The sequence below is a fragment of the Bactrocera latifrons genome, unplaced genomic scaffold, assembly GCF_001853355.1.
Source record: "Bactrocera latifrons isolate USDA-ARS-PBARC rearing strain unplaced genomic scaffold, ASM185335v1 scaffold_4, whole genome shotgun sequence".
Taxonomy (NCBI): domain Eukaryota; kingdom Metazoa; phylum Arthropoda; class Insecta; order Diptera; family Tephritidae; genus Bactrocera; species Bactrocera latifrons.
In genome coordinates this window covers 955,657-970,143 of record NW_017537045.1, presented here as the reverse complement: position 1 = coordinate 970,143, position 14,487 = coordinate 955,657, and the positions used below count along the sequence as shown (strand labels likewise).

Below are 14,487 nucleotides of genomic sequence, written 5' to 3'. Positions count from 1 at the left end.
ACTTGAACTCTAATACCGACGTTATTGGTCTTTGATTGATACTGCTGATAACATTTATCTAAGAGTCGATATTTGAAGTAAGGGCAAAATACAACTGTACCAGCTATACTAGCAGTTCTTGTATTATAAGCTATTTCTATTGATCTCGAATTGTTTATTGTCTCGTGCAGCTTCCTAGTTGTTCTTGGATGCCAAAACTCCGCCTAACAGAAATACGTACTCGGCTAAGCTGGCTAAATCATATCATGCGAATGGATGAAAACAATCCAGCTCAGAGAGTATTAGACGCAGTATCCACCTAGGAAGCAGAGAAAGAGGAGACCTAAACTCGTATATACATAATTCATACATTCTGAACTTCCCGACGTATTTTTGTTGAACGTCTCAAAAAGTACTTAGTACGTCAGTACTTTGAATGATGTTTGGGATTTGTGTATCTCACTGAATCCTAAAAGCTATTGTATCTTCAACCAACCAATTGTGAGAACATTGTTGGTACAGTTCTACTTGCATTTTGGCATAAAGGATTAGTCTGTTTACTAGCCTAGAGAGTGGAAGGCCTAGTCTGAACTTTATGGCGTATTTTTGTTGAAACCTTTCGAAAGCTCATCAGTTTTTTGGATGAAGTTTGGAATTGATGTATGTATATTCAAGAAAAACGCGAGAACTATAAAACAAGCCTTTGAGCAAAGGACTTGTAAGAGCTCAAGAATGCTTTGGGATCGCTGACTTTTGCATTAAAAGAAACATTAAAGTTCGTCGTTAATTTATTGCTGTAAATATATGCGAGAAAGTGTCGAAATAAAATCTCTTCCGACGTATCCCTATGAATTCGCGAATTGAAATCATACCCAGTGTTAATCTTTCTAGTACTCGATGCATAATTTTATTTCAGAGTCGCTCAGAGATAAATATTTATAGCCTCATTGTCAATTCAGTGTGTTTCTATTTACTTAAACGCTCATTTTCTCTACATTGCTTAATAGATTTCAAGATAAGCTCAACAACTCCAGCTCCAAGCAAAGAAATTGCACCAGTATTACCAAATTTGTTGAAGTCACAGAGAAGATCTACAAAGAGAATTGTATAAAATTTCAGTATGACATTTAATTCAGTTTGGTTTTAATTTTAGTTGAGTTGAAAAGATACTTCTATGACCACAAGTAACAACAGCTAAAACTGTTATTTCAGATACTCCAAGCGCTCTCCTTCAAAATTTCTCAAATTGCATTACCGGTTTCACCTTATGACCACAGAGTTATCTCACTTACGGTCATCAATAGACGCAGTTCCAAGACGAAAAAGTTTTGTGCCGTTACTTCAATTTGTTGTAGTTGTATTTGTGCGGAAATTTGTTGCAAGACCAGCCGATATGGCGTCAGCGACTGCTTTGTACGCAACATTTTCAGTTTGTTTAGTTGGAAAGTGATGCGACGCGCCTAAAAGTACACAATAGTTTTGGTTTACATTTAAATAAACAGCCGCTGTTGCGCATTATTACCAATTCCTGGCATCTATCACATAAAAAACACAAATAGCAAATGATTGCGAGCAACGGCAGCAACGCCACCGGCCCCGCCACGTAATAGTAGCGCCTATTCTGGTAACCATCCAAACTTAGCAGCGTCCAATATACATTGCAGCTCACATCAAACATATAACAATTGACAATGCCAAAGAGTGACCAGCCGGCAAAGTGGTTAAGCATATGAAACGCGCCATAAATCAGCGTGTAAGTCTCCTTGACGGCCAACAGCGAGTCCAACGAAGCCAATCTAACGTAGTTGATATCGAGCAGCAACTCCGCTGACGCCAAGCGATAGGCCACAATTTCACGCAATTTTGCGTAGAGACACTCCATATAATGTAGCAAGATGCGCACGTACAACAACAATTGTATAATACGTACACGCATTGTTAGTATGGACCAGAGTCCATGCCAGAAGAAGCCAATGTAATTCAACCAATGTGTGCTTAGAATGAAGAGCAGCAGGCCAACGAGTGAGCAAAACGCAAAACAGCCGATCAGGCAGTGTAATTCATGCAATAGCGCACGTTTTTGCACATTCACATGCAAACGCAGCTTGAGCGCGTCCTCAATCGCCGCGAGATTCTGCAGAAAGGCGGCGTGTTGCGCACGGCGGCGTACGGTTTCCATAAGTATCAGCAGATTGGTGAGCACTTGCAGGCTGAAGAGTATGACGCTGGCCACCCAAGTGAGCACCAGCGTTGGCAGACCGCCACAGCCGCGTAAGCCGTGCACGTAAACCACGCATAGCGTCAACGCTATGAGGCAGAGGTGACAATGCGATGGCTTCAGCAGGCGCCACTTGTCCCTGTGAGCGCTGTGAGATTCTGTTGGCAGAGTAAGTGTGCCTCGCGCCACAGCAAACGCTGGTTTAGGTTGTCGCAGGTAAATACCGAAGAACATGCACAAGCGGAGCCAGTGCCGAAGTGCGTGTTCCATTTTACGCTCGAGTTTTGCAAATGCTTCGCGGATTTGCTCTACAATCGACGGCAAGTTGAGTATGAAATTCCGCGTGTGTGCAAATATTTGTTAATGGATGGTATCTTTTTGCATAAAAAATTATTTGCATGTATTAAAAAGTTGGGAGAGGTTAGGGTGGTTCTCATATATATACGATTATTTTTATACCCTTACCGGATTTGCCACGAAGCGTTTAACACTTAAGGAGAACCTATAAAATGTATATGGTATGTTTATAAATGATCCGCATGACGAGCTGGGTCTTTTTGAAATTTCTACCACGAAGCTGCTCATTTATAGAGTACATCGATATCGGGTCACTCTAGCATATAGCTGTCACACAAACTAAACGATCGGGCCCAAGTGCTTGTATGGAGAAGAAGCTTTTTCATTTGACTTTTCATTTCGGGGGAGGGGATGGAAAATGCCTCCGCATCATCGGTGCTATCGTCACAGCAGCGGTACGTGCCACTTGCAGGTCTCTAAAAGCACTCCCTCTAAGGAACCATCGCCCACCCTGCGACGGCATTTGCATTACTTCAGAGCGGCCCCGCTGTTTGCTGTGTAGCAAGATTCCTGCACTCACCGACATGACGCTGATTAAATTGTTCGCGTTTATTGGGTCGAATACGTCTTCTACGGCGGTGCGTTCTCGTTGCCAGCGTACATTCAAAGAATGTGTGTTCAGCATCGTCTTCTGTCGCGTCGTTGTATAGGCATGACAACTCTTCGACTATTCCCATTCTGTAGAAGTACTTGTTGAGGTATCCACGATCGGATAACTGCTGGATTGTGTAAAAACCTTCTTCTCCGTATTTAAGGCTTCTCCATAAATCTAGATCTTTTATAAGCCTGACAATCCATATGCCGCGACTTTCAGTTTCCCATCTTTGTAGCCATGTTGTCATTGTTTCTTTCTTTGTTTGTTCTATTGCGCTCTTGTTTTCCTTTCGTATGCTAGAAGGTCAATTGGGGCGTTTCCGCATATAACTTGTATTGCATAGCTGGACACTGTTCGGAAGGCTGATGGAACTCTGAGGGCTGCGGTCCGGTGCACTCTGGCTACTATCTTACGCCGGTTTTCCTTTTTAAGAACGTCTGCACACATCTACACTCCGTATAATAAGGTTTTGATTGCTGTCGACATTAGGAGCTTTTTCTTTTTTTGGCTGAGGCCTCCTATGTTGGCCATTAGTCGGCTCAGTTAAGAGGAGATTTTGGTTGCCTTCCTGCGGCGCGCTGGCTTTGTACCCAGAAGGTTAGTCTGGAGTCTAATCTTACGCCTAGGTATCCGTAGTTTAATGTTTTTTGTGTAATAAGAGTATCTGTAGTTGTGTACATGCTTATCTCGAGGGGTATGTGCTTGTTTGTTAGCAGTAGTAGCTTTGTTTTCTCCGTAGCGCGCGGGAGGCTGTCTGAGTCGAGCCATGCTTGCGTCTGTATGACCTTCCTTGCTGCTTCTGTATCCCTTGCTGTGATTACTGCTGCAATGTCGTCCGCGTAACCAATTAAATAGGATTCATCTGGCATTGCTAGTTTTAAAATGGCGTCATTGCTAATGTTACATTAGTCTGGATTTAGAATGGATCCCTGTGCTGCTCCTGACATGACCGCTATCTGTCGTGGTCCCTCTTTCGTAAAGCAATTTCTTGCTGCTGAAGCAGCTCCACCACAGCCCTTAGGTAGTCGGGAATCTTAAGCATTTGGCAAGATATATTCAAGAAATTTAATATGGATTATTATCTTGGAAGGAACTGTTCAGATCGGATCCCTAAAGCATATAGCTGGCATACAAACTGAACGATCGAAAGCAAGAGCATAAAAAAAATATTTTTTAGAAGTTAAGTTAAGTTAAGTTATTATTTCTTTCCTATAACATTAAACTAAAGTATGTACCCATCAAAGCTATGCTTTCACATAATTTCTTTAAGAATATTTACATATTAATAAAGGGTAATCCAGTTGTAGGTTTCCTACTTTTTCTAAAAACAAAAACAGATACCTCAAATGTAATGGAGTATGTTTTTTAGGCATTTATTTATTGAAGATTATCTCTTTCAAATTTTGGACGGCTACGTCTCAGATGGTCTATCCGTTGACTCCAGTTTTCTATGACTCGTTCGAGCACTTCGACTGGTAAATGGCGAATAACGTGGTCCATTCTTTTGAATAGTATCCAATAATGAGAGCTTGGTCTCAAGTTGTGGTGAGTCTTTAAGGAAAGTAGTAAGAAAATGAAGCAATCAAGCAAGACTTCTAGAATTCTTTTATTTATAGGTAGCAATAGTAGTCAACTAACACTCCTTTTTCTCCCTGTCTATCACAATCCTAATAAGCTCATCAGCATAATCAACCTTTACTTCCCTTTTAAGCCAATGGGGTCTGAAGCAGTATGCGGAAACTCTCAAGAACGGAACTACACATTCTTTAGATAATCTAAAATTTGGTAATGGTCTGTACTACCGTGTTACTGGCTTTGAGCCTATTTAAAATTGTGTTTTATGGAAAGTAGGTGTTTTTATAATCTGATTTTGTCAAATTTAACACTAACTGCAATATCAGGATTTCAAAATAATATAGTTCAAATAGTTGCTTTGATATGAAATTTTACCTAAAAGTGGGCGGTGCTCCTTGTGCAATTTTTACATCAACACTGTTATATAATTAATACTATGGAAATGCAATTTTTCATTATCGCATAAATCTATTAAAGTATATGTCAATCAAATAACACGCTAAAGGAATATTAGTCTCCAAATTAGCTCGAATGGTTTAGTTAGTACAGCAAAGAAGTCTACGCGAAATGGAGCAACAATTGCGCGCTTGGTTACGTTATTCGCTCGTCTTCGGTCTCTACATAAGTCCAACACCGAGTATGCAGTACACAAACGACAGATCAACAGCGCGCAGCCAGCGGCTGGCTTGGCTTGAGCGCAAAAAAATCTTACCAAAACAACGTTTGAAAGAGATTTACCTACACCTGCTATTAGTTGGACTTTGCGTAGCCTATGTGAGAGCACTCGCTGCGCGTAAGCCCATACCAGGCTTGGCCAGCGAGGCAGCGTGTACTCTTATCTACAGTATACAAGCGTTATCTAGTATAGTCATTGTAGCCGAAGGACTATGGTGTCAACGGCAACAGGAAGCATTCTTGGGACTGTTACACGAAATTGAATTCTCACTGAAGCTGCGGTTGCGAGAGGATATTAAATTGGCTCGTTGGCCGTCGCGTGCACGTTGGCACCTAAAATATCTGCTTTGGCTATCGCTCATCTGCTTCGGCCTTGCGGTGTATAATTTTATGGAATTGCAACATTTGGGTTACTTTTGGCACGCCATTTGGTATAACATAATCATTCGTCTACGTATCATACAGTTATGTATTTACGTGTTTGTGTTGCGAAATTATATGGAATGTCTTTGTATGAAATTGCAACAGCTTGTTGTCTACCGTACGGCGCCAAGCCAACAGCTGTTGGATGTTAACTATGAAAAACTGCAAACTTTGGCATATCTCTTGGCCATTAAGGATATCTACGATTTACTCTATAAGGCATTCGAACTGCTCAATGAATTCGCTGGCTGGTCACTTTTCATCATAATAACCTGTTATATCATGGACTATGCTTCTGGGCTATATTTTGCGCTGCTAGGCTATGAGGGCTTTCTGGAGAGTTCCGACTATTATATGCCAGCTTTTTGGTGGATGGTACCTATGACCGCCACCATTTGGCATATTTGTTATCTGTGCTATAATTGCACGCAACTGGTAAGCACAAGGCAAATGTTATAATCTGAAATCATTTCGAAGCATACTTCTAGGATCGCTTGTTAGCCGCTAGGTTGCGTCGGTTAATAATTATGAGTTCTTCGCAGTCCATGCGGTCTTATCGCACTTTATTGCAGCAATTCTCCACACAGTTAGAGCTGCAGTGCATTGTAGTGACCGGCAGGAATTTCTTTATATTAGACTTGCGTTTGGTAATGGCGGTGAGCGATACATTACATACATTATGCTTCAGAAAAATATTTCTGTAACATTTAATATTCCTTTCTACAGATTTTAGCAACTGTGACCTCATATCTGGTGGTGTTAATACAATTTCTGTATGTTTAAAGAAAATCTATACATATTCAAATAAGAGATAATGCAAATACTTAATATTTTATATTTGAAATGATTAATATTAATAATTATAATCAACCCGCTTACTACTCATCTACTATAGGCTCTATATAAAAAGGAGACAGTTAAATAAATTGAGCTGTTTGAAAGAAATTAATGTTTTTATGAGAAAAGATTTGTAGAGGAAAACCGTTTAGTGAAATAATCTAAGCAATGTACCTAATATTCATACTTATTAAATTTATCGTCAGATTTTGAGCTGTAGAACTTCTGTAATAACAAACGCATGGAGTTATTATGGCCGTATCTTTTGTAATAGAGATGCTTGACAAACATTTACTTTCTGCTCTATCAAACAGAGTAACCTACTAACGCTGTATTAACAGTTCATTCAGACAAGCTTTTTTCGGAAATATATTCTAACGGTTCAAATATGTAATATGTACCGCATACCGCACTTATACTCCTGTTTATCTCAATATTTGCTCTTTCAGCACTCGCCGATCTCTCTTTCTAGCGTACTGCACTGTGAGAGTGCCGCAAGAGATAGTAGTACTGAACTCCTTACATTTACTTACTCATTTAATGATGATGGATGAGCTTAATACTCATCACCAATGCTCTGTCACACGACTTAGCCAGTTAGAGACAACAAGCCATTTATAAAAGCTAAGCAAACCCAGCGGTAAAGCAAGCTTTGCGAAGTAATTTTAAGTATTTTAGTCTCTTCGATGGACAAAAAAATTATAATGATTACATTTAAAATAAAATAGAGTGTAGAACACATATAGTCGTCATTCTATTTCTCATCTTCAAAATACATATATACCTTTTTTATGTAGCGGGAAGCTCTCTAAATTTTGGGCGAAGATCGAGTTAGGTCTCAGCACCGTAAGCTTTACAGAAGGTATTTTCAAACGTCTCGCAAACGTCCTTCTAGATAAAAGAAAAATAACTTGCAGAGCTTCGAGCCAGTCGTAAAAAGCTGAAAACGTCAATAATCTTTACTGAAAGCAAAGCACCACAGTGGGGAGTAGAAGCTCGACAAAGCTGAGAACGTTTCTAGATATTTCTTCTTTAGCGTAGCTAAGAGACTCAAAACTTTCAAACGATTTGTATATTATTGTCACCATCAAGACAACCCCTGTACTTGATGCCTTGATAAATGAATGAAATTATAAATATCTTTAATTTCTAAGCCTATCAACTCTCTTGTACTTATAACTAATAAAGTTCCGATGCGATACGATGAGCTTCTGATTTGTTTACGTCATTCTTGGTTAAGCATTGTAGATTCTAGTGAACGAGTAAATTCTAAACTCATAATATTAATAGGGGAGCTTTCGCTCGAAAGATGTTCAAGGAATTTTGATCGAAATTATCTGTTCCTAAAAGTTCTCTTAACCCAAAGTGTTGGCAAAAATCGCTCCTGGTTCCCAATCTGCATCATTTCAAATATATCTCTATTTATTATCGAAAATTGTATGGATATAACAGGTACCAGAACATTATAAGCTACTTAGTCAGCAAAGATTCTAATAGTGTGCCTTTTTGTCCAATTGTGTCAGAGACTCAATCATGATTTAATTGGTTCTTGCTTTTCTAGTAAGGCGGAGAAACCTATTAGTGCAATCTAAGCATTTTATCACAATTTCGGCAGAGTAATTATATTAGGCAGCCATTAAAAGTCATGAAAGAAATATATATATATATTTGTATTGCCACATTTCCTTCACAAGCATCTATTCCAAAACCACGAAGGGCAGTTCCTCGTTGGATCCATGAAGTGAAAGTTGCTGTCAAGCCTATTAGGTAAACAATATTCTAAGGAAGCACACACAATGGACATCTTGAAGTCACTGGGTGCTCTGCATAGGTGCCTGCAACTCAGCGCGCTATCACTATGGATGGTGGAACGTAAAACCGGCAAATTTTATCTCTCGCGACTGCTCGAATGTTATGCTATTTGTACGCTCCTCATTGCATTCGCCATTCTAATTTTAGACATCTTTAGTGACGGTGATTACTTTCGTATGTCGGTTAATGATGTCGGCCATAGATTAGACTATATACAATTGATGGGCATACGTGTGGCGCATTTTGTTTCAGTTTTGGAAGCATTTCTGCGGCGGCACGGTCAAAACACTTTCATAAAGCAAGTACGCGAATTGGATCGTATATTCGAATGTTCACTAAATGTACACGTGGATAACGGGTAAGTGAAAAATATGTGGATACAGGGGAGGTTTCTTTTTTAATTTCTTCTTATTTTTGAGTGTCGGAGGCTAGACGATCCGGCACGGGCCAAAGAGATTTCGCGCGCTCTCTGTATAGGATAGAGTCAACCGTGCCTTTTCAGCTGTATTCTCGACGATAACCAGACTTTACATTATACTTACATACATAAAATAATCTCAAGGTAACGGCATTTCACCCCTCGGAACATTTGGATTGAAGAGCTTTCATAGGCACACGAATACCAGTTTTCATCTCTTTATGTACCTCATTTCTCCTTCCGTTATTTCTTTATGCTATCGATTAAATTAAATATCCTTTAGATATAAGAAGATTAGAAGAGGCTAGTACTATTTCCGAAACATAATTTTGCATCAAAAAGCTATTTCGGAAGCTCCTTTGAATCGTTGGAAATTTTGCCATAATACCGATTTTCTACCAAAGGACACCGCGCATATGCAATCGGTTTCCGTTCAGCGCAATCACCTTCAGTTTATAAAAAACAAACATGTTTTCTGCGATTCATTATATTTGTTTTTCCTTGGGAGTCACTTTTGTGCCACAGAGTTCTTAACTAGCTCGCTCATCTCTCGTAATATGGTATATTATATATTTGTAATCTCCATTTCTTATGTAATGTAGTCTTTCTTTCTATCACATACTATACCTTTATCAATATCAAGTGGAGGTCCTTCTCTTCCTATACTTCTCCCGGCGGGTACTGTGTCGACTACTTTTAGATCTAGTGCGTTTTCATGCATTTGGACGACTTCTTCACTATTTAAGGCCTTTCTTTCACTTTCTTTCTTCTAGCCACCTTCGCCAGAAAATTTTGCGTCGCGGTGTCGTTATGATCTTTATATTTGTCAGCGTCGAAGCTTTGAAATTGTTGGTATATTTTCTCGCCTGTGGTCGGAACTTCCCCATATATTGGTTATTCTATATGCTGCCATTTTTAATTTGCGGAGTGCGTTATTTTCAAATATTTACCGCTATTATGATTGTGCGTCACCGCTTAGATAAACTAGTAACGGTCATTAATGAACTAAATCTGTTGAATAGCAAGCCGAAGCAGTATACGGCTGACAATTCAAATACAAGTATAAAATTCATAACACAAGCAACGACAGTCTACGAAATAACCGAGTATCTGAAACATCAGTATGATATGGAGAATACAGATGTGAAGCGTTTGCTCATCATACGTGATCTCTACAATCGTTTGTGGGAGCTGACGGCCACAGTCAACAAAAATTTTGGCATTTCAATATTGACCAATGTGGGCAATGACTTTATATCCATCACCACGAATTGTTATTGGATTTTTCTGCAATTCAATACTTTCTCAGCATCACTAGAAAACTTCCTGCAAATCTCTAGCAACCTCATCTGGTCCATCACGCATCTCTTCAACGTACTAATGTTAGCAATGCTCTGTGAGCGTACGGTTCAGCGGGTGAGTACAGTGCAAAAGTAATTTAATTTATCTCACTTAGACATTTTAGTATCTAAATTTTAGACTACGGCAATTGCTATGGGCTTGCATCGCATCGAAACTAATATTTGGAATGATAACCATAACACCGTGGTGAGTAAAAAATTTGAGAATAACTTTTTTGATAAATCTTTTTCGAAAAGTGAGACTAGTCCATAAATATAATAATATGTATATATAAATGGTATAGATGTAACTTGCACTGTCTCTCCTAATGGTAGACTCAATAGCAGAATACACTCTCAAAGCTGTTCACAGGCTATTCAAATAAATATTTTTAATAATCGAATTTATCAATATTTACTCGTCATGAATCATAGACCGAAAGCGGCCAACATACATTACTCTATTCTTATTGTATTTTCTCTCCCACTACATCAAATTCTCTCTCTTATATATCTTGACCAGATGAAAACTTCATTATTTGGTCAAAAGCAGCCACCTGTCCGAATTTATCGACATCTTCACAATACTGGTCATATTCGGAAGTTTTCTTCTTCTTTATTATCGTAGACACCACTTACGTGGTTAGAGTCGAGATTACAACAGCGCGCCAGTCATTTCTTATTTTCGCAATTTGGCGCCAATTCAAGATACCAAACGCAGCTAGCTCTTCTACAACTGATCTCTCCAACGCAATGGATGTTTTTCTCTACCTCTGCTTCCGTCGGCGGGTACCGCGTCGAACACTTTCATAGCTGGAGCATTTAACATCCATTCGGATGTTACGATCTACCTAGCGTAGCCGCTCATACAGCGCTTCGTTCGAATGCGATATTCGCCGTTAACAATGCGCAAAGAGCCATAAATCTTCGGTAGAACTTTTCTCTTGAAAACCTGTAACGTTGACTCATTAGATGCTGTCATCGCCCATAACTCTGCTCCATATAGCTGAACGGGAATAATGAGTAAGTAACTTATAAAGTTTGGTGTTTGTTCATCGAGAGATGACTTTACTTCTCAATTAAGCTCTGCTCTCTGTTTGAAGAAGTCGCACGATAGGGAGTCGCCTTGTCTGATACATCGTTAGGTAGCGAACAGTTCAGAGGCAACACACTTTATACTTTCTACTAATTACCAAGCTAGTTTCTGTTTGTCTTGCAGATCGAGCAATTCTCTTTACAACTCTTACATCAAAAGTTGGCCTTCTCAGCCGCTGGATTCTTTGATATCAATTGTTCATTACTATATACAGTGAGAACACACAAATGTAATTATATAATGGACAACTTGAATACTATTACTTATTTTACAGATCGCTGGCGCTACAACAACATACCTGATAATACTAATACAGTTTCACATGAGCGATGATAATTAGCAATAAACTGAAAGGAGTGTCTAAAACATGATCTCATTTAGAAGTACTAATCAGACGCACTTTAGGTGTAGAAACAGAAATAAAAAATATTTCATTAAAATATTACTTCTTTTTAATATTCTTCTTAGGTTAGGTTGGGTTAGATTCTAATAGGGACGTTGACTCGTTATGATCCCTAAACTCCTACAAAATTGATTATAAAGATCCTCATAAATCGACAAAGTCACATTTTTTGAGGCGACTTATTACAGTTTTGAATATGTTTCCTGGTTCACAGACGGTATGACTGCTGAGATGAAGTGTCTGGATGTTTCGACCTCACCTTCTTCCAAACAACTTCGAGAATTTACGTTCGGTAAGAAGTCGTCGCATGGGAGTCCAGTGCTAAAACGCAAGTTCAGACCTCATCATAGGGAGAGAAAAAGCCTAAAAAACAGAAGCTTCAAGGAATGTTTTGACCGTCACTTAACGTATCTAATAATATCTAGCTTCCCCTCTATTACTCTGCCGAATTCAAAAACGTCTGAGATCTAATCTCAGCGCAACCATTGCGATAATTTATCACTTAAATAGGCTGACTTTTATATTAGATGGCTTTATGGTGCGACCTTCTTAACCCAAAAAGATAATTGCGCCGAAACTTTATTATTATTCCAATTATTTGGCACTTAATATGGCGATGATAATGGCCTGCAATTCACCAGACGTTTAAGATAAAGATTTTATGGCCTGTGCTTGCACTTTTTATTGTTTATACAAAGTCATTCGAGCTTCCCAACTCAATCAACTTAAGGCGCTTGGCCCCAAGCGCTAGTTGTTGACACACGGTCTAAGCAATATGTACTATCGTAATATTTTCGCAAGCTTTGCTCGTTACTTCTATTTAATGATAATGTATTTAGAACTTTTGCAACCCATGCCACGTCTCACATGGTTCACGTCCATTTGTCGGGTAGTTTGGATCGCTTGGCTAATAAAACTCGGCTACGATGTTATGTATGAAATATTCGCGGAAACAATCGAAAGGCTCGATTACATAGTCGGCAGTATCTTTTTTGTCTTCAAAATGTTAACGAACATAGTGGCCTACGTCGAATCCATTTGTAAGACAAAACACTGCCAGCAGCTGCAACGTCTGGAAATTGAGGTGGATGCATTACTACGAAAACATATCGACAATACAGAGGCATTAGAACGAAAAATCTGGCTCAAAGTATTCCACAGTATGCTTTTGCAATTCGTATACGACATCCTGCAGCTCGTGCTTGCCTACAAATGCTACATGTCGCCGGTATTTTACTACGTATTGCCAATGCTGGCAATCGAACGAGCCCGTTATGCACAAATCTCGCTTACGATTGAGCGTCAAAATGTACGCGCACGCGGTTTGATCGCTTTGCTGCGTTTACTGGTTAAAGCTAATCGTCCGAAACATAAATACACTAGTGATGTGTGGCAACCCTATGCGGCGTGGGAATATGAAAGAATGAACTTTTTACGTCTGCTGCAAGGACGGCTCTGTGAGTTGTATCAATGTGTGGGCGATTGCTATGGTTGGTCCATCATTGTTTTGCTATTTACTACATTCTTCACTGTGGTAGCCAACATTTTTTGGTGCATTGAAATCTTAAACCGTGGTTTCCGTTTCGGACAGTTCATGTACGATGCGCTGACCATGTTGAGATTAAGTACTTTAGCCGTAACATTGCTGATCACTGCTGAGAAAACGAGGCAATACGTGAGTGCTCAAAGCTTTAAGGGGTCAATAGGGTAATCTGGCTTGTTTTTGAGGTTTTTTTTTCATAGAAATATCTACTCTACAAAAGAATTTTTTCCCCATATACATATAACGTGGGGTGCAAATGTAAACAAATTTTTTCGGATTTTTTTGATGACATCTGTCGGAGAAATGGCTGCGTGAATGAGATGCTTTCACAATTTCTCATGTTTGGATCATCTGAAACACAAAAACCTTAAAAAGTACTTGAATGCTTATCGTTCCTACTAGAATCATGAAAAAATGTTGATAAATAAAAAAGTAATTAACGCTATTTTTTAATTTTCCCAGTTTTTTTTTAGCGAAATTTTGTCATAACGTTGTCAATAAATTATAAAAAAACGTAGGGACGATAGCCAGGCGTTTCGTGAAACATTTAAAAAAAATTAAGCAAATCGGTTGAATAGTTCGACCGGAGTCATGTCCGTTGTTGGTTTAAAGTTTGAGGTGCGCTCCGAGCGCTCCGAACGACGAGCAGTATTATATTAAAATTTAAAAAAAGACTAACCTACTGACTCCCTTAAGAATAACATTAACTAAACTCTTTCTTATAGAATATGCAAGTTAGCGGTCTCGTCTTTAAGTTGGCGAAACCGCTCGGCAATAAAGCTTACAACGATCTCGTCTCCGGTTTCTCACTACAATGTCTACATCAGCCATTTTTGATAAATGTAAAAGGATTTTTCAGATTGAGTTTACCGTTACTAGGTGATGTAAGTATTTACATTTATAAATAACCCTAGAATCCATAATTTGAATGTAAGTATTGAAAAATGGAACTACAACTTATCAATATTTTGGAAAAAATGTACTATTAAGTCAACAGCAACTAGAACTCTCTTCTGTGATTCCAGACGTCTAGAGAAACTGAAATTTATCTTAACAAAATGTTGTATTTTCGAAAGACGAACACATCTGGAGTGGAATAAGATGTCGACAGGAAGTAGAAAATTGTTGGTAACAAACCAGTTCTTCTGAGGAGACAATGCTCTTCCCGTTAAAGAACATAATGAACTGCTTTCCAAGCAGCATAATGAACTCCTTT

The 14,487-nt window shown here is 38.9% G+C and overlaps 4 protein-coding genes across 4 annotated transcripts in view; 3 read left to right on the top strand and 1 right to left on the bottom strand.

Moving 5' to 3' along the window:
• Positions 1-989: 989 nt before the first annotated feature.
• Positions 990-3,231, bottom strand: LOC108972358 (putative gustatory receptor 39b). The gene is made up of 4 exons (XM_018938911.1): positions 3,075-3,231; positions 1,502-2,286; positions 1,272-1,439; positions 990-1,070 (listed from the first exon to the last, which is right to left on the bottom strand). The coding sequence occupies exons 1-4, from the start codon at positions 3,229-3,231 to the stop codon at positions 990-992; spliced, it is 1,191 nt and encodes a 396-aa protein (XP_018794456.1).
• A 5,290-nt stretch (positions 3,232-8,521) lies between these two features.
• LOC108972357 (putative gustatory receptor 2a) lies at positions 8,522-11,665 on the top strand. Its single transcript, XM_018938910.1, has 5 exons — positions 8,522-8,829; positions 9,663-10,305; positions 10,369-10,437; positions 11,449-11,538; positions 11,600-11,665. Exons 1-5 carry the CDS (start codon positions 8,522-8,524, stop codon positions 11,663-11,665), a joined length of 1,176 nt encoding a protein of 391 aa, XP_018794455.1.
• An 892-nt stretch (positions 11,666-12,557) lies between these two features.
• LOC108972356 (putative gustatory receptor 23a, isoforms A/C) lies at positions 12,558-13,439 on the top strand. Its single transcript, XM_018938909.1, has one exon. It carries the CDS (start codon positions 12,558-12,560, stop codon positions 13,437-13,439), a length of 882 nt encoding a protein of 293 aa, XP_018794454.1.
• A 345-nt stretch (positions 13,440-13,784) lies between these two features.
• Positions 13,785-14,487, top strand: part of LOC108972355 (putative gustatory receptor 23a) — a 6,029-nt gene continuing 5,326 nt past the window's right edge. Inside the window, exons 1-2 of the mRNA XM_018938908.1 lie at positions 13,785-13,889; positions 13,997-14,155. Of these exons, the coding sequence (XP_018794453.1) occupies positions 13,863-13,889; positions 13,997-14,155 (186 nt within the window). The 5' untranslated portion in view covers positions 13,785-13,862. The remainder of the gene's footprint in view (positions 13,890-13,996; positions 14,156-14,487) is intronic.